The sequence below is a fragment of the Hyla sarda genome, chromosome 6, assembly GCF_029499605.1.
Source record: "Hyla sarda isolate aHylSar1 chromosome 6, aHylSar1.hap1, whole genome shotgun sequence".
NCBI lineage: Eukaryota > Metazoa > Chordata > Amphibia > Anura > Hylidae > Hyla > Hyla sarda.
Window position 1 is genome coordinate 8,045,808 of NC_079194.1, and position 27,525 is coordinate 8,073,332.

Here is a 27,525-nt window from a genome sequence, read left to right on the forward strand (position 1 = left end):
CTGCATAAAAGAGTATCCCCATCTTAAACATTTATGATACAAGTAAATTATTGGCCCTATATTGCTGCTAGATACGGGTCACAACTTTGAGATCAGCATCAAATCAGGAGGAACACTGGTCAACCTCTATGCAGAACACAACAGAGAGGCCACTTAAGGCAGGAGGACCCCCATACATATATATTCCGGGGTGTTTTAGAACGGACCCATTAAATACAAATTTACATTAGACCTATGTAAAGCTTTTGTAGTGTTTGCAGTTTATTACGTTGATCCTGACATTGTACGTGTACATCATCTGGCGAGCGCCACGTTTACTGCCGCATACAATAGGAATAACGCCACCATCATTACACAATAATGTTGCACAGAAAAAGAACCAAAATTGTTAAAAAACCACCATTATTATTCTACAGGAAAATATTCGTCTGACTAAGTCATCTGACTAAGAAATGGTACAGCCGGCCTGACACCCGGGAGGACAGCAGACGAGGCGGCGGAGCTGACGGCATCCACATCATGATCTATAACAATTACAGGAGGTAGATGGGAACTATCACACGGAACAAGGAGAACGATAGATATCTATTAATTCAGGTCAGTCAATAAAGTGTGCGTGCATTTATTTATCAAATTAATTTTTATATATGAGTGTGTGTGTGTATTTATATATGTGCATTTTTGTGTGTGCGCGCGCATTTATTTATATATATGTGTATTTATATATGTGTGGATGTGGATATAGATATATATATATATATATATATATATATATATATATATATATATATATATATATATATATATATATATATATATAGTGTGTGTATTTATTTATACGTGTGTGTGTGTGTATTTATATACGTGTGTGTGTGTATTTATATACGTGTGTGTGTGTATTTATATATGTGTATTTGCGTGTGTGCGCGCGCGCGCATTTATTTATGTGTGTGCACGCATTTATTTATATATATGTGGATATATATATATATATATATTGTGTGTGTATTTATACGCGTGTGTGTGTGTATTTATTTATACGTGTGTGTATATATATGTGTGTGTATATTTATATACGTGTGGGTATTTATTTGTGTGTGCGCATTTATTTATGTGTGTATTTTTTTAATATACCGTATATAGGTGTGTATTTTTGTGTGTGTGTGTATATTTTTGTGTGTGTGTGTGTGTGTGTGTGTGTGTGTGTGTGTGTGTGTGTGTGTGTGTGTGTGTGTAGGAGGACAAGGCAACAAACAGGTTGTAGGGTCCGGTGAAAAACCCAAAATTAATTCACGGAATATAGTCATGCCGAAGTGTTGTACAACAACTTTTATTACACACCCCAAATATAAAATATTAGAATATATGCACTTTTTTTATTCTCACACACACACACTATACCTCCCATTTATGAGTCTACCCTAGATATTGTGTATACAGTATCTCCCATAAGCAAGTCCACCCCTTCACATTTGGCGTTATCGCTCTCACACTCTCCTATACTTGTCACTGGAAGTTAGACATGTTTTTTTGAAGAAGGGGGGGGGGGGGAGGTTTATGCTTCTTTGGTCATTTTATTTTTTGGTACATTGAATTTCACATGCTCATCTCTGCAACCTGTACATGTACCGATGTTTGTTACTGTTCTGGTTCAAAACAAACAAGTTTTTCTAAGTAAAAACCATTTGATCCACAGATCCTGAATGTGAAGGTTCACAAACTTTTACCTCTCACAGATATTATTGGATTATTATTCTTAATAAATGACCAAGTCTTGTATTTTTTACTCCTTTGTTTGACTTGATTCTTTATCTACTTTTAGGAATCCTGTGAAAATCTGACGCAGATTTAGGTCAAATTTATGCAGAAATATAGAAAACACTGAAGGGTTCACAAACTTTCAAGCACCAGTGTACAGCAGAAGGTCCAAAGATTTCTATACAGAAAACATTCTACTAGTTACCGATTCAGAAAATGTGATGTGAACGGGGCCCAATAACAGCTGCTAGGATCTCATACACCTAACAGACTGAGCACATTCTAGGATAGTGGTCTCAAACTGTGGCCCTCCAGATGTTGCCAAACTTCAACTCCCAGCATGCCCGGACAGCCAACGGCTGTCCGGGCATGCTAGGAGTTGAAGGTTTGCAACATCTGGAGGACTGCAGTTTAAAGACCACTGCACAAAGGGATGAGATGAGAGGGAAGCCTTGAATTACCTTTCAGGGACAGCATCGTTTGAGAACACTGTTCTAGGAGGAAATTACCTTAAGGAGAAAATGACAATAGTCTCTCTTCAGAGTGTATATAGCGACTTCTCGGAGCCCTTCCAATCCATACATGTCTGCGACCGTGAGAATCTGACTACAAGAGAGAAACACAGCCATGTATTACTGCGACAGATACAACAGGAATGGCGTCAGACAGTAAGATCTTCCCTTACTGTGCCCAGTTGTGGACATTGTAAAATGTACATGTCTTCGGCTAGGTTCACATTGCCCTACAGGGTCCGTTCCGTTTTTTTCTGTTGGCCGCAGAGCCGCGCCCTGTACAGGAGATTGTGGGGGGTTCCCAGCGTTTGGACCCCCTGCGATCAGACATTTATCCCCTATTCTGCGGATCTCCTTGAACAAGGGCTATGGATGCCAGGAGCCCGCTGGAAAGCAATTCCTATCCTAGTTACAGCTAAGCAGTTTGTGAATATGCTAAATCAATGTACATCAGAGAGGACAACTCTGCCTAGATATAAAAATAAGCAATTGGACCGTGTAGTAGGAGATATCGGCGCTGGATGGACGAACCAGGAGGAGTGCAGCATAAAATCAAGTAGGGTTTATTAGATGCAACGCGTTTCGCTGCGCATGCGCAGCTTCATCAGGCATGGCAAGGTTGGGTTCACAGGAGGTATAAATACCTCCAAGTGTTAACCCTTTATGCTACATAAAATTATACATATCAAAAAGGTATAACAATCAGAATATATAATGATTGTTATACCTTTTTGATATGTATAATTTTATGTAGCATAAAGGGTTAACACTTGGAGGTATTTATACCTCCTGTGAACCCAACCTTGCCATGCCTGATGAAGCTGCGCATGCGCAGCGAAACGCGTTGCATCTAATAAACCCTACTTGATTTTATGCTGCACTCCTCCTGGTTCGTCCATCCAGCGCCGATATCTCCTACTACACGGTCCAATTGCTAATCTACTGCCTCTTAGGAGGGCTGCGGATGAGGACACAAGCATTTACAGGCGCTTCCCATTGTTGTGTGTGTGCACACAACCAACTCTGGTAAGCGGCGTGGGATAGATCGTTTCCCTTCCCTATGGGCCTGACCTGCTGATCCCGCACATGGAGCGCCTTCTGCTTTCCTTTTAGATATAAAAATAACATTCTGTGATACATTCAGCGCCCCCTGCAGGTTCTCACAGTTACAGGGGCTCCCACCGAATGGTTGTATTCTAAATTTTGCTTATAAATAATTTTTATGAACCAAACAACAAAAGAGTTTACCCGAGATCAATGGTTTTTGGAAGGTCCATTATTCCTCCGTATATGCAGTGCAGGACGACCATCATATGTGCTTGTTTAACCCTGGAAAGATTGGGGGGGGGGAATTAGAATTAAATATAACTATATTATATATCTATATCTATATATATACACACACATACATACATACACACAGTTTAGCTAATAACTATATGGCAAAAATTACGAATCACAGCCTGGACAAACACTTTAGAGGTCGACAAATTCGTTTAAGGGTCTAACACAGGATATTAGAGCTGTAGATTTTCAATTTTTTGTTATGGAGGTTTGCAATGATGCAAAGGATAATTTTCTGTTTTTATGCTGCAACATATGGTGGCAGTGTGGGGGACCTAACTACTATATGGGGAGGCAGTGTGGGGGGACCTAACTACTATATGGGGAGGCAGTGTGGAGGACCTAACTACTATATGGGGAGGCAGTGTGGGGGAACCTAACTACTATATGGGGAAGTAGTGAGGGGACCTAACTACTATATGGGGAGGCAGTGTGGGGGGACCCAACTACTATATGGGGAGGCAGTGTGGGGGGACCCAACTACTATATGGGGAAGTAGTGGGGGGACCTAACTACTATATGGGGAAGTAGTGGGGGGGACCTAACTACTATATGGGGAGGCAGTGTGAGGGACCTAACTACTATATGGGGAGGCAGTGTGAGGGACCTAACTACTATATGGGGAGGCAGTGTGAGGGACCTAACTACTATATGGGGAGGCAGTGTGGGAGACCTTACTACTATATGGGGAGGCAGTGTGGGGGAACCTTACTACTATATGGGGAGGCAGTGTGGGGGAACCTAACTACTATATGGGGAGGCAGCGTGGGGGACCTAACTACTATATGGGGAGGCAGCGTGGGGGACCTAACTACTATATGGGGAGGCAGCGTGGGGGACCTAAATACTATATGGGGAGGCAGCGTGGGGGACCTAAATACTATATGGGGAGGCAGCGTGGGGGACCTAACTACTATATGGGGAGGCAATGTGGAGGAACTAACTACTATATGGGGAAGCAGTGTGGAGGACCTAACTACTATATAGGGAAGCAGTGTGGGGGAACCTTACTACTATATGGGGAGGCAGTGTGGGGGTCCTTACTACTATATGGGGAAGCAGTGTGGGGGTCCTTACTACTATATGGGGAAGCAGTGTGGGGGACCTTACTACTATAAGGGGAAGCAGTGTGGGGGACCTTACTACTATATGGGGAAGCAGTGTGGGGTGCCTAACTATTACATAGGGCAAAGGTGAGGATGTGATCCTGAAACAAGGAGCCTAAAACGTTTCTCTGGCAAATTCTGGCCGGGAGAGGTCCGACGATGGCCAAGGCTGAAAGGAGGGGGAAAAAAAAAGGGAACGACTTTGATCATAGAAGAGGTCATCTGTGATTTACTGTGATGGTGGTTTCATCCAGTCACTATGTGATGGTAACGTGATTAATCATGGTGTGGCAGTGGGATTATGCTTCCCTTGTATACTGGTATTATTGGTAATATTGGTCTCAGTATACATTATTTGGTCAGTTATGGTACAGTGGTAATATATATGGTGATATATGTTCCTTGTATACTGGTATTATTGGTAATATTGGTCTCCGTATACAGGATTTAATCATTTATGGTATAGTGGTAATATATATGGTGATATTTGCTCCTTGTATACAGGGAGATCTTGACCTTCCCCTGACATATGGATAAATAGAGATACTCCGCTACTAGGTTTCTGGCAGCTACTTATTCCCCTCTTGCAAAGTGTTTACAAGCAATAAAGATCACACATAAGGGTTCACGCAATAACTTAACAAGAACACTTCAAAAGGAGATTACCCCTGAATCTTGATTATGTCTCGAGAAGTCTCAGCCCAACATCCACTCAGCATTGCAGCAAAGTAACAGGATCTGGCACACAGGATCGCCCTGCAAACAGGTAAAGCAAATTATCAGTGGAAGGTCAATAACAATGCACAAAATTGGTCTACAGCCCATAATACAACTTCAAAAAGTGGTTCTCTAGATTGAACATTTTAGCTTCAGATCAGCTTTAGCCGCAGCAATGTCCCGCCTTGGCCAGTGATTGACTGAACAGCAGGGTGATGGACTAGGTCCTGGCCAGATCTTCTTCCTGGTACTCAATACATCATACATGACGGTCAGCCTGTCACTGACTAAGGCTGGACATCGCTGCTGCCGGTGATCAGCTGAGCAGCAGTGTCACACGTTTACCATAAGAAGCAGGAAAAGGACCATAGTGGCGGACAGGACACCCATAGTGGCGGACAGGACACGGACACCAGAGGCACCGGGAGGCAAGCCCAGTTAGTTTTTTTAAATTGTGGTGTTATGGACAAGTTTGGAGGGAGGAAAAAATACCACATGGAAGGAGGAGTGAATTAAAAATAAATAAAAATAAAAAACGTAGCTTTTAATCTAGCATATTAAAATATATCATACCTAGAAGAGACTATAGGGTAGGAAATGCTGATATTAGTTTCCAACCAAATTGGAGATGCAAAATACCAAGTAACTGTTAAATACATAACCAATAGTACTAGGTACCACAAATAAAGTAATTAGTTGTCACTTAAGTGCTTCCTTTGCCCTGCCCGACGCGTTTTGGACACATACACGTGATCTCAACAGGGGCTGCATAGGGACATAGACAGTTAAATAGCCAATGCAAGGAGGTTAGTTACAACCTCCCATGCATCCATATTACAAAAGTGAAACCATAAATGAGGGCTGCCAATACAGTCACAGCCCCCACATATACTTAATAAGCTCTACTGTACTCCATCTGATCAGGAGCAGGAACCTAAAAATTAAAGAGGGGCGTAGGCAACATCCAGATCCTGGTAGATCTGTTGCGCGTCCCGATAACTACTAAGTGCACCCGCTGCGGCGGGGAGCCGTGCGATGTGGCCGGCTACTATGCACACAAGGGGAAGAAAAAAAAGTTCAATTCCCGATAACCTCAAGGTATTTAATTTTTGTCTCACTAAATAGATTAAAGGGGATATCCCAAGATTAAAAGTCATCACCTCACCTGTGGATATGGAATACTTATGGATTGGTGCCACCTCTAGGACTCACCGATCCCAAGGTCTTGAATGAAAGGAGCGCGATTCACATGCTCAGCCACAGCTAAATTCATTCTCTATGGTAGTTTCCCAGCCAGGGTGCCTCCAGCTGTTGCAAAACTACAACTCCCAGCATGTGGTGGTCTCACAATTCTTCTGTTATTTTTGGCCCAATGTTTATTTTTAACAACATACAAAATGAGTGTCGTCTCAGTTTTTCCCAGGTTGCAGTTTGGCCCGAGACATTACATCACTAGTCAGGTGTTCAGAGGGAGCCTGTCGGTGCTTTAATGAGCGGCGAGATGAATGAGCCGGAGATTGATCATTCTGGTTTTTCAACAGCTGGACGCACCCTGGATAGAAAACACTGGTCTATTGAATGGAAAGGGGGGAGGAAACAGTTGTTTTTCAACGGGTGGCGTGGCTGATGTGTGGGCGGGAGAAAAGTGACCTCTCACTTACAAACAAGGGATTTTGGGATTTGTAGTTAGAGAGGAAACTCCAACAGGCAATAACCATTTCACAAAAGGATAGCCTAAGCGTTATGGTAATCTCACAACATTTAACCCCAAGACAAGCACGGATCCTTCCTAAACATGTCCATTACTGTGAAAGGTACATACTAAAAAACACCTTTTGGTGGATAACCCCTTTAAAAAAGGTATAGTGCCAAGACTGGCACAAGGCAAAAATGGTACCAATCTTCAAAAGTGCATTAGGTCTTTTTCAGGCAAGTTGAACGTCCATTGTGGGAAAACTGTTTTAAGGGGCTTATAATGGACTATATACACCAGTGGTCTCAAACTGTGGCCCTCCAGATGTTTTAAAACTTCAACTCCCAGCATGCCCGGACAGTCAGCTGACTGTCCGGGCATGCTGGGAGTTGAAGTTTTAAAACATCTGGAGGGCCATAGTTTGAGACCACTGATCTACAGGAATATGCAGGGGGCTAATAATAGTCTTGCGCATTATTTGAGATTCATTCTATAATTTTGGTTTGCACTTTAAATCAGAAAATCTCCTCCTGGAATGTTACTTTCAATGTGCGTTATGGTTCTGTGCGTAAACCCGCGGCGGGCCTGTCCTCATTACCATTTTTATCTTTTCCCCATACACAGAGCTGCGGTGTTACAGCTGTAACAGGCTTAGGGGAGCAGGAGACTTTACAGGCACAACACATAGAAGCGGTGCAGATTATGCGGTGAAGCTGCTCCGCTGCCTGTGAGCGGATAAATCATCCGAAATCAGAAAGTCACGGCGAGGGGAGATCACCAGGAGAAAGACACCGAGCCTAATGTGCCAACACAGCGTGACCGGGGATAGAAGAACTGGGAACTTTCCTGACCGAATCCAGTGCAAAGTGTATGAAACCACATATAATAGAACGTAAATCACAATCAGACATCTAAAAATACAACACGTGATATACAAAGCGTCCGGAGGCAGGTCCTGTACAGAATGTGCCCATCAGAAGGGGGCGCTATCGGCCGCAAGGACTGATTAGGGTAATACCGCAACAACCTCGTGTACAATACAATACACTGCTAGGGTCTGACATCTCATTCTGATCAGGGTTTTATTTTTAATTTTTTTCAATAACCAGTTAAAATACAAACACCTATAGTCATGGCCGTAAATGTTGTCACCCCCTGAAATATTTCTAGAAAATGAAGTATTCCTCACAGGAAAGGATTGCAGTAACACATGTTTTGCTATACACATGTTTATTCCTTTGTGTGTATTGGAACTAAACCAAAAAAGGAAGGAAAAAAAAAGCAAATTGGACATAATGTCACCAAACTCCAAAAATGGTCTGGACAAAATTATTGGCACCTTTCAAAATTGTGGATAAATAAGAGATTGTTTCCAGCATGTGATGCTCCTTTATACTCACCTGGGGCAAGTAACAGGTGTGGGAAATATAAAAATCACACCTGAAAGCAGATAAAGGAGAGAAGTTCACTTAGTCTTTGCATTGTGTGTCTTTGTGTGCCACACTAAGCATGGACAACAGAAAGAGGAGAAGAGAACTGTCTGAGGACTTGGGAACCAAAATTGTGGGAAAATATCAACAATCTCAAGGTTACAAGTCCATCTCCAGAGATCTAGATTTGTCTTTGTCCACAGTGCGCAACATCATAAAGAAGTTTACAACCCATGGCACTGTAGATATTTCTCTTCTGTCCTCGCCCAGGGAGATTATTGATGAAAGGTGTCAACGCAGGATAGTCCAGATGATGGTGGATAAGCAGCCCCAAACAAGTTCCAAAGATATTCAAGCTGTCCTGCAGGCTCAGGGACATCAGTGTCAGCACAAACTATCCATCAACATTTAACCCCTTAAGGACTCAGGGTTTTTCCGTTTTTTGCACTTTCGTTTTTTCCTCCTTACCTTTTAAAAATCATAACCCTTTCAATTTTCCACCTAAAAATCAATATTATGGCTTATTTTTTGCGTCACCAATTCTACTTTGCAGTGACATTAGTCATTTTACCCAAAAATGCACGGCGAAACGGAAAAAAAAAAATCATTGTGCAACAAAATCGAAGAAAAAACGCCATTTTGTAACTTTTGGGGGCTTCCGTTTCTACGCAGTGCATATTTCGGTAAAAATGACACCTTATTATTCTGTAGGTCCATAAGATTAAAATGATCCCCAACTTATATAGGTTTGATTTTGTCGCACTTCTGGAAAAAATCATAACTACATGCAGGAAAATGTATACGTTTAAAAATGTCATCTTCTGACCCCTATAACTTTTTTATTTTTCCACGTACAGGGTGGTATGAGGACTCATTTTTTGCGCCGTGATCTGGAGTTTTTATCGGTATGATTTTTGTTTTGATCGGACTTTTTGATCACTTTTTATTCATTTTTTAATGGTAAAAAAAGTGACCAAAATACGCTTTTTTGGACTTTGGAATTTTTTTGCGCGTACGCCATAGACCGTGCGGTTTAATTAATGATATATTTTTATAGTTCGGACATTTACGCACGCAGCGATAACACATACGTTTATTTTTTTACACGGTTTTATTTTTTTTATGGGAAAAGGGGGGCGATTCAAACTTTTATTAGGGGAGGGGTTAAATGACCTTTATTAACACTTTTTTTTTTACATTTTTTTTGTAAATATACGGCGCAGGACGTAAATATACGTCCTGCGTCGTTAAGGGGTTAAAGGAAATGAAACACTGTGGAGGAGACCCAGGAGGACCCCACTGTGGAGGAGACCCAGGAGGACCCCACTGTGGAGGAGACCCAGGAGTAACCAAAATCCTTCTGGGAAAAAGTCTTGTGGACAGATGAGACCAAGATAGAGCTTTTTGGTAAAGCACATCATTCTACTGTTTACCGAAAACAGAATGAGGCCTACAAAGAAAAGAGCACAGAACCTACAGTGACATATGGTGGAGGTCAGTGACGTTTTGGGTTGTTTTGCTGCCTCTGGCACTGGGGGGCCTTGAATGTGTACAAGACATCATGAAATCTGAGGATTACCAACGGATTTTGGGTCATACTGTACAGCCCAGTGTCAGAAAGCTGGGTTTGTGTCTGAGATCTTGGGTCTTCCAGCAGGACAATGACCCCAAACATACGTCAAAAACCCCAGAAATGGATGACAACAAAGTGCTGGAGAGTTCTGAAGTGTCAGCAATGAGTCCAGATCTAAATCCCATTGATCACCTGTGGAGAGATCTTATAATTACTGTTGGGAAAAGGCGCCTTCCAATAAGAGACCGGGAGCAGTTTGTAAAGGAAGAGTGGTCCAACATTCCGGCTGAGAGGTGTAAGAAGCTTATTGATGGTTATAGGAAGAGTGGTCCAACATTCCGGCTGAGAGGTGTAAGAAGCTTATTGATGGTTATAGGAAGACCCTGCTTTCACTTAATATTTGGTTGCTCACCCTTTGGAAAAAAATAAGTTAAGGGTGCCAATAATTTTGTCCAGCCATTTTTGGAGTTTGGTGACATTATGTCCAATTTGCTTTTTTTCCTCCTTTTTTGGTTTAGTTCCAATACACACAAAGGAAATAAACATGTGTATAGCAAAACATGTGTTACTGCCATCCTTTTCTGTGAGAACTATTTCAAAATTTCCCTCGGAGGGACCCGTAGAAGCAGTGAAACGTATGTCGTCTCGTCATCCTGCTCCCTCCAGTGAGTGCTTTTAACCTTTTGGAATAACGGCGTTTTGCATTAGAGACATGAGCGCCATCATCTGTTTAGAAGTTCGGCAGTGATGCACAGTATTGACACTTATTTTCTTTCGGGCTAACTAGACAGAAGGAATGCTGAGTTTACCTCCTGGTTAGGCCAAGCTGGTCCCAAAGATAAAAAACCATGGACCCTGCTGAGAAGTAGGACATAGGCCAGATCCCCTTAGAGCACTCCTGGCTCCTATACAATGAACAGCAGTGCCCTATACACCACTATTTACTGCATGGCCTTTGGCGATAGGTAGGGGTGCTATGCATTGCTGCTTTATTCCTGACACTTAAAGGGCTGGGCGCTCTGCACCAGGCCCACACATAGTAACAGAACCTGCATGTCTGTGTTGAGAGTTTGTGTAAACCCAATGAAGTTAATGGGTAGAAAATGGGCCTTGGATTTCCAGCACATAAATCTGCTGCTAACTCAGAGTGTATGACTGTATCCTAAAACATGTCTGTCTGCCACGTCTGTGCACGTTTTTATACCTTGTCTGTCTGCCAAGTCTGTGCACGTTTTTATACCTGGTCTGTCTGCCACGTCTGTGCACGTTTTTTATACCTTGTCTGCCCCATCTGTTCACGTTTTTTATACCTTGTCTGCCCCATCTGTTCACGTTTTTATACCTTGTCTGCCCCATCTGTTCACGTTTTTATACCTTGTCTGCCCCATCTGTTCACGTTTTTATACCTTGTCTGCCCCATCTGTTCACGTTTTTATACCTTGTCTGCCCCATCTGTTCACGTTTTTATACCTTGTCTGCCCCATCTGTTCACGTTTTTATACCTTGTCTGTCTGCCAAGTCTGTGCACGTTTTTATACCTGGTCTGTCTGCCACGTCTGTGCACGTTTTTATACCTTGTCTGCCCCATCTGTTCACGTTTTTATACCTGGTCTGTCTGCCACATCTGTGCACGTTTTTTATACCTTGTCTGCCCCATCTGTTCACGTTTTTATACCTTGTCTGCCACATCTGTGCACGTTTTTTATACCTTGTCTGCCCCATCTGTTCACGTTTTTATACCTAGTCTGTCTGCCACGTCTGTGCACGTTTTTATACCTAGTCTGTCTGCCACGTCTGTGCACGTTTTTTATACCTTCCTTCTATATAAACTGCTAATCGTAGACTATGGAAACAGAAAATATTAACATAGGTGCAAGAAAATAAGTATCCATACCTGTGCACATGAAACAGAGTTTCCTCCACTTGGATTGTTACATCAGTAGCAAAGGATTGTTTTAATAGGGACAGCAAATCTTTGCCGAGGTCACAAGACACCTCACATCCCGAAAGGTCTATAGCTGCAAGACAAAATTAAAATACACATAATACAGATTGATTGAGTAATGAACAAATGAAACCCTACTGAAATCTGCCCCATAGAAGCGGTAACTTTCTGCACCAAACAAAAAAACATGTATACCCAGTACTGTTAATCGCATGTTAAAGGGGTACTCTGCCCCTAGACATCTTATCCCCTATCCAAAGGATAGTAGATAAGATGTCTGATAGCGGGGGTCCCACCGCTGGGCTCCCCGTGATCTCGGCTGCGGCACCCCAGACATCATGTACACTGATCGAACTGTGCTCCGACGGCAGCGGCGGCAGAGCCGCGCAGACAACAGTCTGGCTGAATAAGTACACTTCCAGGTGCTGGCAAAAAGGGGATGACAGCCAGATAGGTGATCACTGTGCCCCTCTGTCGTATGTAGGAGGGAGGGGAGGCCTAGAAGCCATGGATAGTATCCCAGCCACCCTGAGGAGCCGTTAATGGTATGTAAGTCACCTCGTATAGGGTCCATAGGACACGCTGGGTAACTCCTTCCTACACCTCGCACAACAGAGGGGAACAAGAACTCCAGCCGCAGATACATCAGCTATGTGAATAACGACAGGCGGTAGAGGAAACCATGAACCACTGTCTGGCTTACTGGTATGGGTCCCCATTAGAAAACGGGTCACTCCTGTGGATACCTCGCAGTGGAGTACTGGAATCCAGATGCGGAAGCTGCGAGATGAGTGACAGGCGAGACTACTGTCTGGCATATTGCTATCAGGTCCAATCCCTGCCCACACGGGGACACTTCCACGGAGACCTCGCACTGGGCGCGGGGATCTGGAGCGCTACCTGCGGAGGAGGAACAGATTGTATGCACACGCCAAGAACACCCCCTTGATGGGTGATCAGTGGACATGACAGAGGGGAAACTGCAAAGGCGACCTTAGCGTCCGCCAGGAATGCCAATGCCCTTGGCATTAAACCAGTGCCATCCATGGCAGGGGGCCATATCAGGTCCCATACAAGGTGATGGAAGCCAAAAAAGCCCCCATATACAGTCCCTAGAAGAAAGCCCAGAAGATATTAAACTGATAAGGACAGATATTACATGCCTGTAATAGCTATTGGATATCACAAGAAGGACCCATAGAAATTAAGGGCACAAGTCCAAGATTGACCAGCAGTGGAGAGGAACCTACATATTTTTTAAAATAATTTGAGTGAAAAATATATGGCAAGAAGGAAACGTGGAGAGCAGATCGCCCCAGCTTAACTTCTGCCCGCAGGAACCCCTCTGCACGAAGTAGCTACCTCCTCACCCCCCACCCTAGATGCTGAGATGCAGCAGTTAACCCTTCACTGCCCCGACCCCCACCTAGTCGCCATAAAACAGCTCCAGAGGCAGGGTACTACTGCTCGTTGGTGGGGGTAGGGGGGGGGGGGGCATACTCACCTCAGTTGCCACATACCCACCTCTTGATGATTTCAGCCAGCATTAGGCCATGCTGCATCATACCAGGCTAAGATAGAGAGGTGAGCAGAGGCAGTGGGGGACCCGGACCAAGAGTACTACCTCCAGGGGCTGGCTGTTGGCAATAAGGGGTTGACGGCCCATAGCCTTATGTTCCGTGCCCCTTTGTCGCATAGTAGTAGTAGCACCATGCTCCTGAACCTTAGTAAACAGCCTTTACTAGAAAATAAAAAACACCAGGTCTGGAGAGCTCCCAAACCTGTGTCCTACCTCCTACTGAAACTAGCTAAAACTGATTACCTAACTTCCAGTGGGCGGGTATATCCTGCCAGGGAGGAGCAGTTTTTCTTAGTGTCAGTGCCTCCTAGTGGCAAGAGCCACCCATCAGTATAGGTGTCCCCCAAGAAAGAGCAACCAAGAAAAGAAAATCCCCATCAACATTATTTTTTAAAGGAAACCTGTCATTCCCTTAAAGAGCTCCAGAGAAAAATGTCCTTTTTTCCTATATGCTCAGGCTTCAGGAATGTAAATATTAAAAGGGGAACTCTGCCCCAAGACATCTTATCCCCTATCCAAAGGATCGCGGGGGTCCCGTCGCTGGTACCCCTGGCAGCACCCGCCATCCAGTGCACGCAGAGAACTCTGCTCCGTACCAGATCACGGGCGACCATAGATGTCACATCCTCTCTATACATGTCTATGGGAGGAGGCGTGGCGGCTACGTCAAGTCAGGTCCCCTCCCATAGACTTGAACAGAGAGGGCGTGGCATGATGTCAGCCTATTACCAGCTGAGGCGGGACATCATTGCTATTAGCTGATCTGCAGTGTGACGTTTCGGGAACAAAAAGTCGGAAGAACACTGGTGTTCTAGCAGCACTGTAGGAGCAGTGGGAGGTAAGTTAAGCTTCCGGGTGCAATTTAGGCGTTTGTGTTTTTCAGTCATGTTAAGCCCTAAGGCTATGTTCACACGTCAGAATTTCAGCATGAGTTCTCAGTGCACAGAAAAAGGTGCTTTTAACCCCTTAACGACAATGGACGTAAATGTACATCATGGTGACGTGGTACTTAGCACACCATGACGTACATTTACGCGCCGCCATGATTGCGAGCACCGGAGCGGTGCTCTCGTCATGCCCGGCTGGTCCCGGCTGCCATCAGCAGCCAGGGACCCGCCGGTAATGGTGGACATCCGCGATCGCACGGATGTCCGCCATTAACCCCTCAGATGCGGCAGTGCGGTACTTTGAATGGATGAACGGACCGCCCGCAGCGCTGCCGCGGGGATCCGATCATCCCGCATGGTGGCCAGAGGTCCCCTCACCTGGCTTCGGCCGTCTCCCGGGGTCTTCTGCTTTGGTCTGAGATCGAGCAGACCAGAAGATCACCGATAATACTGAGCAGTGCTAAGTCCTATACATAGCACTGAACAGTATTAGCAATCAAATGATTGCTATAAATAGTCCCCTATGGGGACTATTAAAGCGTTTTTCCCATTTTACCCCCAAAAAAGCATAAAAAAAATACATACATTTATACACATTTGATATTGCCGCGTGCGTAAAAGTCTGAACTATTAAAATTTATTGTTAATTATCCTGTACGGTGAACGGCGTAAACGTAAAAAAATTAAAATGTCAAAAATTGCTGCTTTTTTGGCACATTTTATAAAAAAAAAAAAAAAAAATTATAAATAGTAAAACCTAAGCAAAAGTGGTACTGATAAAAACTACAGATCATGGCGCAAAAAATGAGCCCTCATATCGCCCCATATACGGACAAATGAGAAAGTTACAGGTGGTCATACTAATTTTGTTAAAATGGTTTGAGATTTTTTTTAAGCGGTACAATTATAGAAAAGCATATAACCTGGGTATCATTTTAATCGTATTGACCCACAGAATAAAGAAAAAACATGTCATTTTTACCAGAAAATGTACAGCGTGAGAACAAAACCTTCCAAAATTTGCTACATTGCGGTTTTCTTTTCATTTTTCCCACATAAATATTTGTTTGGTTGCGCCGTACATTTTATGGTAAAATAAGTGATGTAATTACAAAGTACAATTGGTGACGCAAAAAAAAAATATGGGTCTTTGGATGGAAATTAACATGACAATGATCAGTGTTATCGGTGACCCCGCGTTATAGACCGGGAATGGGCGAAGGGCGTAGAGGTACGCCCCGAGTCCTTAAGAGGTTAATGTTAGTTTTTCAGCTGTATACTTCTGCCCAACAGGGTCTCCCTTCTTGGCCAAAACACATTCAGTCTGGTCAAATTCTCAGATTTTGGTCTCCTTCTTGTAATGGCAAGAGAAGACCAAACTCAGGAAGTGTTTCTCTGTATTGAGCTTGATTGACAGCTGCACAGAGCCTCACTGAAAGCTGTTGCACAAAGCTTAAGGTCTTCTATTCATCACAGCACTGCAACCACGTGAGGGCAGAAGTGGTCCCCCAGCAGGCTTTATTGATGTCATGCCTGCTGGGAAACACCCACTTTCTTCTGCTGGGAGATTGCACTATGTGAGCAAGAAGAAATGCCTGATAACACAGCTTTTTAAAGCTCTGAAATTTTTTCTAAAAAAGGTGGGAGGAGTGTTAGGAGTAGTTGCGCACAGATTACACATCTAACGCACAGATTCAAGCCCGACTGACTTCAATAAGATTCCGCACAAATTTAGGACATTATCTTTCTATATGCGGAATTTCCGCATCAGAAAGACCAATGCGGAAATTCTGCTTTGTGAATGAGACTGTGGAATCCCATTGAAGTGATGCAGAAATTAAATGCGGAATTCCATGCGGAAAATTCTGGTGCGTGAACATAGCCTTAGGGTGACATCTTACCGTCATGGTTGTGGTTTTCCTCTCTATCTTCTCCCTGAACCCCATGTTCCTGACTTGAGGGGATGTTCCCATTTTCCACAGATTGAGGTGCTGTGCGCTGCACGTTGCGGCATGGATCGCAGCTGACCTCTGACTGATCTTTTAGCAACCTAAGAATGTGATCTTCTCTCTCCTTCACATTCCAGGGGGAGGAGTAGACCAACCTTTAAAAAAATTTATAAAAAATGCGACAATAACACACAAAAAAAACTATTATACAAATAATACATTTGAAACACAGACACAGATGTTAGAAAGGTAACTTATCAGCAAGATTGTGCTGTTCCTATCCTCTGAACACTGACTCCACGGCAGCCATGTTTTATTAAAATGCTCTGTGTTCATAGAGAACAAAGTTTTAGTGAAGGGTCCACACTGCGTGCAGCTGCATCACTTTTGAACAGTGGTCTTCAAACTGCGGCCACCAGATGATGCAAAACTACAACTCCCAGCATGCCCGGACAGCCGTTGGCTGTCCGGGCATGCTGGGAGCTGTAGTTTTGCAACATCTGGAGAGCCACAGTTTGGAGACCACTGCTTAAAGAGTACCTGTCATGATCTGGTTACATTTTATAATCCTCCCAGGTCACTGCCCCAATCATGATAAACCACCCTTTGCGTTTATTTTTATTATTTGTTAGTTTTCTACCTTGATATTGTTCTGTATTTTCTGCTCAATCTCAATCAGATTCACTGACTGGGAAGGGGCGTTCCCCAGCAGGCATGACATCATCTGAAGCCATACAGGGGAGAACTTCCTCCCTCACTCTGCTACACAGAGCCCAGAGCAGTTCAGTGTGAGATGAGCTATGATTGTCTAAGGCTGCACACACACCCCTCAGCATTTCCCGATTTTGGACTTCTGCCAGGCCAAGAGATGGGTGGGAGATGTGCTCTGGACAAGTAGGTAGACACCTAGTGGCAGATTTTTTAAATGCAAATAAAACATAGACATTTTTTATTTTTTAAACAAAATATATTAAAAATATTTTTTATTTACCATTTCGCAATAGCAAAAATTAGTTTTGAGTGCCCATTTACAAAGAAAACACAGTTCATTATGACGCACCAGTAACAGGCATGCTCGACTGCCCGACATTTTCTAAAAGGGCTTATGGACGTTGCAAAGCGCTAAACTCGGCAATGTCCAGAAGTCTCACAGGATACTAATGGAGCAGTGGCCGAGCATGTGCGCTGATGCTCCATTACTTGGATGAAAACTGCCCTCCAAGTAGTTGGACCTCAGCGATCAGCTAGTTATCCTTGTGGATATGGGGTTATAGAAACATAGAATGGATCGGCAGATAAGAACCATTTGGCCCATCTAGTCTGCCCAATAATCTGAATCCTAGGGTTATCCTAAGGCTATGTTCATATGTCGGAATGTCCGCATGGAAAATACCCGTGCAGACATTCTGAAGACTGGGGGCGCTGGGACAATATGCCGGCGTTAGGACCGCACAGGAATGCGCCGTCTCATAGTCCGCAGAAAGAATGAACAGGTTAATTTTTTTCTGCAGACATGGCATTTCCATGCCAGAAACGGAAATTCCGCCATGTGCCCAGCAGAATCTTCCGCACGGGAATTCCGAGGTGTGAAGATTATCACTCCACACCATATATGCACAAGATGGCGACACTAAGATATTGAGAGGCGTTGCAGTCAGAAAACAAGAACTGAGAGGGCTCCAGTTATTTAACCCTCTAGAATGGGATAAGAGATAACTAGCAGATCAGTGAGGATCTGACCGCTCAGACTGCTGCCGATCCTATACACCGGTCAACTGCCCCTCTGAAACAATGGAATAGGCTTCCCACATGTGGCCAATGCTCCATTCATTCTCTATGGGGCTACTGAACATTGCTGAGCACTGGCACAATTTACCAGCGTTCTCGGAAACAGTGGCTGTACTAGCTGTCGACCCCCCCACTGATCTGCTGCTTATCTCTACCCAGTGTACAGGGGATAACTTGCTCAAGTGACAACATTTTAAGGTGCCTGAGATGGGGCAGTATGACACAATGGACCCAGGTGCTTCTGTAGCCAACAGTCACGCTGCAGGGGACCGGAGAAGGACATCGGAGGCTCCACAGAAATTCGGGTGGCAAGTAGTTTGCTCTTTTTATATACAACGCTGTCACGCCCCCTCCCATAGGCTTGCATTGAGGGGGCGGAGCGTGAAGTCACATGGGGCGGAGCCGTGACGTCACTATGCTCCGTCCCCGTGATCGACAGTAATCAGACCCGGAGCGAGCACGCTCCGGGGGCTGATTCTAACGGGGTGCGGCGTGGAAGATCACGGGGGTCCCCAGCGGCACGACCCCCGCGATCAGGCATCTTATCTCCTATCCTTTGGATAGGGGATAAGATGTCTTAGCACCAGAGTACCCCTTTAAAAATCTCAAAGGGGAACTCCGGTGGAAACAAGTAGAAAACAAATGTTTTCAAATCAACTGGTGCTGGAAAGTAAAACAGATTTGTAAATTACTTCTATTAAAAAATCTTAATCCTTCCAGTACTTATTAGCTGCTGAATACTACAGAGAAATTAGTAAATTTATGTTGTGTCTGACAACTGTGCTCTCTGCTGACACCTCTGTCTGGGTCAGGAACTGTCCAGAGCAGGGAAGGATTTCTATGGGGATTTGCTGCTAATCTGGACAGTTCCTGACCCAGACAGAGGTGTCAGCAGAGAGCACTGTGGTCAGACTGGAAAGAACTACACAAATTTCTCTGTAGTATAAAGCAGCTGATAAGTACTAAAAGGGTTAAGATTTTTTAATAGAAGTAATTTACAAATCTGTTTAACTTTCTTGCACCAGTTGATTTGAAAAAAAAAAAAAAAAAAAATTTAATAATTCCACCGGAGTTTCCCTTTAACCTGTTAAGGACCCAGGACGTATGGGTACGTCCTGGGTCCCGGTCCTGCGATATAACGCGGGGTCATACGGTGACCCCGCATCGTATCGCGGCGGGCCCGGTGTCATAGTGAAGCCGGGACCCGCCGCTAATAGCGCGCGGCACTGATCGCGGTGCCGCGTGCTATTAATCCTTTAGCTGCTCAAAGTTAAGCCGCGCGGCTAAAAACGAAAGTGAAAGTTGCCGGTTAGCTCAGGGAGCTGTTCGGGATCGCCGCGGTATAATCGCGGCATCCTGAACAGCTGTAGCACAGGAGGAGGTCTTCTTACCTTCTCCTGCGCTGTCCGATCGCCGAATGAATGCTTCAGGTCTGAGATCCAGGCTTGAGCATTCAATCGCCGAAAACACTGATTGATCCATTCCTATGGAGATGCATCAGTGTTGAAGATCAGTTAATGCAATGTTATAGCCCCCCCTATGGGGGCTATAAGATTGCAAAAGAAAAGTGTAAAAAAAAAAAAAAAATCATTAACCCTTTCAATTATCCCTTCACCTAATAAAAGTTTGAATCACCCGGTATTTTCAAGAATAAAAAAAAAAAAAAAAACTGTGTAAATAAAAATAAACATATGTTGTATCGCCGCGTGTGGAAATGTCCAAATGATAAAAATATACCGCTTTTTAACCCGCACATTAAATGGCGTACGCTCTAAAAAATTCCAAAGTCAAAAATAGCGCATTTTTGATCCCTTTTTATACCACAAAAAAGTGAATAAAAAGTGCTCAAAAAGTCTGATCAGAACAAAAATGGTACCACTAAAATCTTCAGATCACGCGCAAAAAATGAGTCCTCATAGCGCCCTGAACACAGAAAAATAAAAAAGTTATAGGGCTCAGAAAATGACAATTTTAAACGTATACATTTTCCTGCATGTATTCATGATTTTTTTCTGAAGTGCGACAAAATCAAACCTATATAAGTAGGGGATCATTTTAACCGTATGGACCTACAGAATAATGATAAGGTGTCATTTTTGCCGAAAAATGTACTGCGTAAAAACGGAAGCCCCCGAAACTTTAAGTGTTTTTTCATCAATTTTGTCGCACATTGATTTTTTTTCCTGTTTCACCGTAGATTTTTGGGTAAAATGACTAATGTCATTACAAAGTAGAATTAGTGACGCAAAAAATAAGCCATCATATAGAATTTTAGGTGAAAAATTTAAAGAGTTATGATTTTTTAAATTTAAGGAGGAAAAATTGAAAATGAAAAAACGGAAAAAGCCCGGGTCCTTAAGAGATTAATCCTTCCAGTACTTAGCTGCTGTATGCTCCACAGGAAGTTGTGTAGTTCACTCCAGTCTGACCACAGTGCAGAAATTAACACGTTCATTCTTCGTGCGGAGACTGCATTCCCGTGCGGGCCTAGGACAGGCTGATTATGCCGGCGCCGCACTCTTCGGAATGTCCTCACGGAGATTCTCTGTGTAAACATTCAAACGTGTGACCATAGCCTAAGGGTCGGATCACTTGTTGTGGATCAGGAGGGAGCCAGACATGTCCGCTTATTAGGGAACTGGATTAACAACCATCTATATTACACTATTTTTTGCCCAAACAATTTTCTTCTACTATAAAAGGCACAGAAAAGAGTGAGCCCAGGATTCTACAAAAGTGGCGCAAAATGCCAGTTTTTACATATTCAGCAAACTTTCCGGCATCAGAGGGCTTCTACATGCAGAAGCCTGTTCCCTGTTACACATGGTTTTACAGCAGAGTGGAGTTTTAGGCCACATTTACATGCAAAAGGTTTTGCTGAGGATCACTTAAAGGGGGACATCTTATCCCCTATCCAAAGGGTAGGGGATAAGATGTCCGATCAGTGGGGTCCCGCCACTGAGGACCCGCGCGATCTCTCTGTTACACCCGACGTTTCTTTAAGGCGTTGGGTGCAGCGTAGGAGACTTGTGACATCACGGCCACTCCCCGCTCATGATGTCAAGGCCACGCCCCCTCAATGCAAGTCTATGGGTGGGGGTGTGACGGCAGTCACGCCCCCACCCATAGACTTGCATTGAGGGGGCGTGGCCGTGACGTCTCGAGTGGGCGTGGCCGTGTCATCATGCGCCTCCACCCCGCATCGCCAGTCATCCGGCATGGCGCGAAGTTCGCTCCTTGCACCAGATGTCTGGGGTGCCACAGTGGAGATCAGACATCTTATTTGGATACTTTGGATCGGGGATAAGATGTCTAGGGGCACAGTACCCCTTTAACCCCAGAGATGACATTGGACATGGAAACTGCCGCGTATCAAGCAGGACGTTCTATTCTATTCATTAGAACAGGACACGTGCACAATACCTGCCAGGTGTCAGACGGTTGCCTCGGCAACCGTCCCAAGTGGCGCGTAGCCATTTCTCTGCATCGGTTGTCAGATCATGCAAAATAGAAGGAGAGATGCACAATCTCATTAACTGCTGCATTGCCAATCTGTGGCCTGCTCTAAAAACGACAGATCGGTATCCCTAGAGCCTGTGCACAGGGTTCTGTAGAGCCTGCCCTGAATGTTGCTGCACTTTGTAGGAGCCACACCGAAAACGGGCGACAACCAGAAGAAACGTAACTTACTTCAGGAATGTCAGCATTTCAGACGGCTCCACATTGTGCACAGTGACGGCGTCTCCTGCGTCCAGTCCTCTGACCTGTCTGTAGAACCCCGGAGCTCGCGCCCAGAGCACGGACGTGTGCACTTTAAATTGTGTTTGTCCGACATGAAGGACGAGATCTGTGTGAATTTCTTCATTCAAAAGCCTGGAAGGGAATCAGGAGTCAGATATGAGAGAAAGCAGAGGAAATAAGAAAAACTAAAATGTAAAAAGGTTTTTATATCACTAAGGAGGGACAATCAAAAGGATAAACATAGAGGATAAGTGTCAGATAGCGGTGGGGTCAGACTGCTGGGACCACCCGGGATCTCCCGCACTGCGCCCCCGCTCTCTGCATGAAAAGAGCATTGTTGTCCACAGTATGAAGCTTTGGTCGACTCGCCCCCTTCATGCAGCTTTACGGGAAAGTCGGACCCCTGCACTCCGCAATCTCCGGCGCAGCCATAGGGCGAGTCAACTGCAGCTTTGTGCGGTGGTCAACATTGCTCTTTTCATGCAGAGAGCGGGGGCGCAGTGCGGGAGATCGCAGGGGTCCCAGCGGAAGGACACCCTGTGATCTGAGTTATCCCCTATCCTTAGGAAACTGGAGTTCTTCTTTTAGGGTACGTTCACACATACAGTATCCTGTGCAGATTTGATGCGCAGGATTTGTAACTGCAGATTAGAAGCTGCGCTCAGTCATTTAGTTTACACTGAAATCTGCATCAGAAAATCCTGTGCATCAAATCTGCGTATGTGTAAACGTACCCTAAGGAAGAAATCCACAGAAAAGGAACTTATCCCCTATCCACAGGATAGGGGATAAGTAGCTGATGGGGGGGATCCGACCGCTGGGACCCCCCACGATCTCCTGAACAGGCCCCGATGCTCAGTGAGGAGCGTGTGCTGCAGCCGGCATGTGCTCCATTCATTCCTATAAGAGCTCTGAAAAGACCCGAATACAGCTCTCAGGCATCATCCGTGCTCCCATAGAAATGAACGGAGCGCATGCCGTCTGCAGCACACGCTCTCACTGAGAGAGCCGGAGTCCCATCCCGGAGATCGTGGGGGCCCCAAGCGGTCGGACCCCCTGCAATCAGCTACTTAACCCCGATACTGGATAAGTACATTTTCCCTGGAGTTCTCCTTTAATGTCTGACGGTGGAGATCAGGGAACATTGATATCTAACACACATGGGGAAGACGAGGGGAGAGTAATGACTGACACACAGGGGGAAGACGAGGGGACAGTAACGACTGACACACAGGGGGAAGACGAGGGGACAGTAACGACTGACACACAGGGGGAAGACGAGGGGACAGTAACTAACGACTGACACACAGGGGGAAGACGAGGGGACAGTAACGACTGACACACAGGGGGAAGACGAGGGGACAGTAACGACTGACACAGGGGGAAGACGAGGGGACAGTAACGACTGACACACAGGGGGAAGACGAGGGGACAGTAACGACTGACAGAGGGGGAAGACGAGGGGACAGTAACGACTGACACAGAGGGGGAAGACGAGGGGACAGTAACGACTGACACAGAGGGGGAAGACGAGGGGACAGTAACGACTGACACAGAGGGGGAAGACGAGGGGACAGTAACGACTGACACAGAGGGGGAAGACGAGGGGACAGTAACGACTGACACAGAGGGGGAAGACGAGGGGACAGTAACGACTGACACACAGGGGGAAGACGAGGGGACAGTAACGACTGACACACAGGGGGAAGACGAGGGGACAGTAACGACTGACACACAGGGGGAAGACGAGGGGACAGTAACGACTGACACACAGGGGGAAGACGAGGGGACAGTAACGACTGACACACAGGGGGAAGACGAGGGGACAGTAACGACTGACACAGAGGGGGAAGACGAGGGGACAGTAATGACTGACACACAGGGGGAAGACGAGGGGACAGTAACTAACGACTGACACACAGGGGGAAGACGAGGGGACAGTAACGACTGACACAGGGGGAAGACGAGGGGACAGTAATGACTGACACACAGGGGGAAGACGAGGGGACAGTAACGACTGACAGAGGGGGAAGACGAGGGGACAGTAACGACTGACACAGAGGGGGAAGACGAGGGGACAGTAACGACTGACACAGGGGGAAGACGAGGGGACAGTAATGACTGACACACAGGGGGAAGACGAGGGGACAGTAACGACTGACAGAGGGGGAAGACGAGGGGACAGTAACGACTGACACAGAGGGGGAAGACGAGGGGACAGTAATGACTGACACACAGGGGGAAGACGAGGGGACAGTAACTAACGACTGACACACAGGGGGAAGACGAGGGGACAGTAACGACTGACACAGGGGGAAGACGAGGGGACAGTAATGACTGACACACAGGGGGAAGACGAGGGGACAGTAACGACTGACACAGAGGGGGAAGACGAGGGGACAGTAACGACTGACACAGAGGGGGAAGACGAGGGGACAGTAACGACTGACACAGAGGGGGAAGACGAGGGGACAGTAACGACTGACACAGAGGGGGAAGACGAGGGGACAGTAACGACTGACACACAGGGGGAAGACGAGGGGACAGTAACGACTGACACACAGGGGGAAGACGAGGGGACAGTAACGACTGACACACAGGGGGAAGACGAGGGGACAGTAACGACTGACACACAGGGGGAAGACGAGGGGACAGTAACGACTGACACAGAGGGGGAAGATGAGGGGACAGTAATGACTGACACACAGGGGGAAGACGAGGGGACAGTAATGACTGACACACAGGGGGAAGACGAGGGAACAGTAATGACTGACACACAGGGGGAAGACGAGGGGACAGTAACGACCGACACAGAGGGGGAAGACGAGGGGACAGTAATGACCGACACAGAGGGGGAAGACGAGGGGACAGTAATGACTGACACACAAGGGGGAGATGAGGGGACAGTAACGGCTGTGACACAGGAAGACATGAGAGGACATTAAAGGGAACCAATCATCAGATTTTACCCTAGCCCCCTCCGCTTGATTGCCGGGCCGCATCGTCGTTCTGTTTACCAAACAGACAGAGCAGAGTTAGGACACGGCCGTCAATCCAGCTGAGGGGGCGTTGCTGCCGGCCGAAGACACAGGACTGGGTGAGAGGAGCTGCCGCCCAGGGGACTACGTACGGGGCCGGCAGGGAGCAGTTTAAGTTTATATCCTCACCATCCCTGGGGGCAGGAGCGTCCCCCGGGGATGGTGAGGATAAAGATTTTACCCTATATAACGCTTTGCCAAGCACTATATAGGGTAAAATCTGATGATTGGTTCCCTTTAATAAGTGACACGGGGGGGAGATGACGGGACACTAATAACTGACAGAGATTAGGAGACAGTAATGACTGTGACACACGGGAGGAGGGGACACTAATAACTGTGACACACCGAGCGATTAGGGGACAGTAATGACTGACACACGGGGGGGGGGGGGGGGATTAAGGGGCCACTTAGGATTGATCATAGGACGTGACATGCGTATAGGAAAAATAGTTTTCATTCTCTAGGTTCCGGACCATTTCGGTGACACTAATATATATGTTTTAAGTTTGATCAGACTGGCACAATAAAAAAAAAAAAACTTTTTATTAAAAAAGGTACATACGACTTTTTGGCTGCCATTTTTTTAATTTTTTTATTTTAAATAGCATTCACCATGCGGGGTAATAAGTGTTCTATTATTACAGATCAGGTCGCTGCAGACATTACACTGTGACATGCGCCCAGACAAACTGTGGGGAAAAATACCTCAATTTCCCCCCAAAAAATAACATTTCTGCCTCTATGTTTTTCCGGGAATGGGGATGAAAATAAGGAAAAATAAAAAAGTGCTTCCTAGTTAGCGACCGTGTGGCCACCATCTTGAATTGCTCTCAAGTTGCACGTACATGTGAGAAGCAGAAATTGGCGCAGTTATCGAAATAATTATTATGATTCTTCTTGTTGCCCATAGCAACCAATAACAGCTCAGTTTTTCATAATACCAGACGGTCCTCCGGATGTTGCAAAACTACAACTCCCAGCATGCCCGGACAGCCAACGGCTGTCCGGGCATGCTGGGAGTTGTAGTTTTGCAACATCCGAAGGGCCACAGTTTGGAGACCACTGTACAAGAGGACTATGAGATGTGAAAGCTGAGCTGTGATTGGTTGCTATGGGCTGAGCTGTGATTGGTTGCTATGGGCTGAGCTGTGATTGGTTGCTATGGGCAACAAGGAGACTCTCACTACAAGACACAGCTGTCACCGGAGAGTGTTCGGTGAGCGTACATGCGTCACCTGAGCGTCCATACATCACCTGAGCAGGTCCCTGCAGAGCTGATCGCCGAGGAGACCCCGTAGCCGGTGCCGCTCCGCCGCGTCCCTAGCGATGAACGCCTTCCGGTCCGGGTGGCCGGACAATGACATCATCACAGGGGAAGCATGACGTCATACACAGTTACCAAGACAACGTCAGCGGAGCGCTCTCGGGGACCACAACCGGCAGCACGCCACACTTTTGATTACCAAACAGGAGACTCCCCGGCCGGCTTGATGACGTCACACCCGGAAGCCACGCCTCTAAGCTGCAGCGCGGACCAATAGGGATCGGCTCTGTGGCCACGCGCCGTCTTCAATGTGATTGGCCAATGAGGGTCAGGTGGCCGGGGAGGCGGGAAAACAGGCTGCAGGTGAGCGGAGCACGTGACCGGTGCTGAGGAGACGCGCAGAGGGTGTTCGGTTCTATGTGTCAGCTGTTACCTCACGACCTGGCGGCGTTTCTGCTTCTCTTTTGCGTCTTTTTGTCTCCTTGTGTGAATTGGCTCTTATTCTATGGTGAACACAGGGAACATGACTCTATAGCTTTTCACCTTGTGGATTTTCATATAGACCAGCAAGAAAATCTATTGACTTATATTGTCAGAAGATGGTACTTTATTTAACCCCTTAAGGACCAGGGTTTTTTCCGTTTTTGCATTTTCGTTTTTTTCTTCCTTACCTTTAAAAATCATAACTCTTTCAATTTTTCACCTAAAATTCCATATGATGGCTTATTTTTTGCGCCACTAATTCTACTTTGTAATGACGTCTTTCATTTTACCCAAAAATCTACGTTGAAACGGAAAGAAAATCATTGTGAGACAAAATTGGAAAAAAAAACGTAATTTTGTAACTTTTGGGGGCTTCTGTTTCTACACAGTAAATTTTTCGGTAAAAATGACACTTTCTCTTTATTCTGTAGGTCCATACGATTAAAATGATCCCCTACTTATATAGGTTGGATATTGTCGGACTTCTGGAAAAAATCATAACTACATGCAGGAAAATGTATACGCTTAAAATTGTCATCTTCTGACCCCTAACACTTTTTTATTTTCCGCGTATGGGGCGGTATGAGGGCTCATTTTTTGCGCTATGATCTGAAGTTTTTAGCGGTACCATTTTTGTATTGATCGGACTTTTTGATCGCTTTTTATTCATTTTTTCATGATATAAAAAGTGAGCAAAAACACACTAGTTTGGACT

At 45.5% G+C, this 27,525-nt stretch overlaps 1 protein-coding gene across 1 annotated transcript in view; it reads right to left on the reverse strand.

Annotated features, from left to right (window-relative positions):
* The window catches only part of BTBD8 (BTB domain containing 8), a 99,731-nt gene extending 72,704 nt beyond the window's left edge, over positions 1–27,027 (reverse strand). The window contains exons 1-7 of the mRNA XM_056526726.1: positions 26,318–27,027; positions 21,972–22,154; positions 16,446–16,648; positions 12,028–12,151; positions 5,387–5,476; positions 3,519–3,599; positions 2,268–2,364 (exon numbers count right to left, since the gene is read on the reverse strand). Of these exons, the coding sequence (XP_056382701.1) occupies positions 2,268–2,364; positions 3,519–3,599; positions 5,387–5,476; positions 12,028–12,151; positions 16,446–16,648; positions 21,972–22,154; positions 26,318–26,430 (891 nt within the window). The 5' untranslated portion in view covers positions 26,431–27,027. The remainder of the gene's footprint in view (positions 1–2,267; positions 2,365–3,518; positions 3,600–5,386; positions 5,477–12,027; positions 12,152–16,445; positions 16,649–21,971; positions 22,155–26,317) is intronic.
* Between the last annotated feature and the right edge of the window lie 498 nt (positions 27,028–27,525).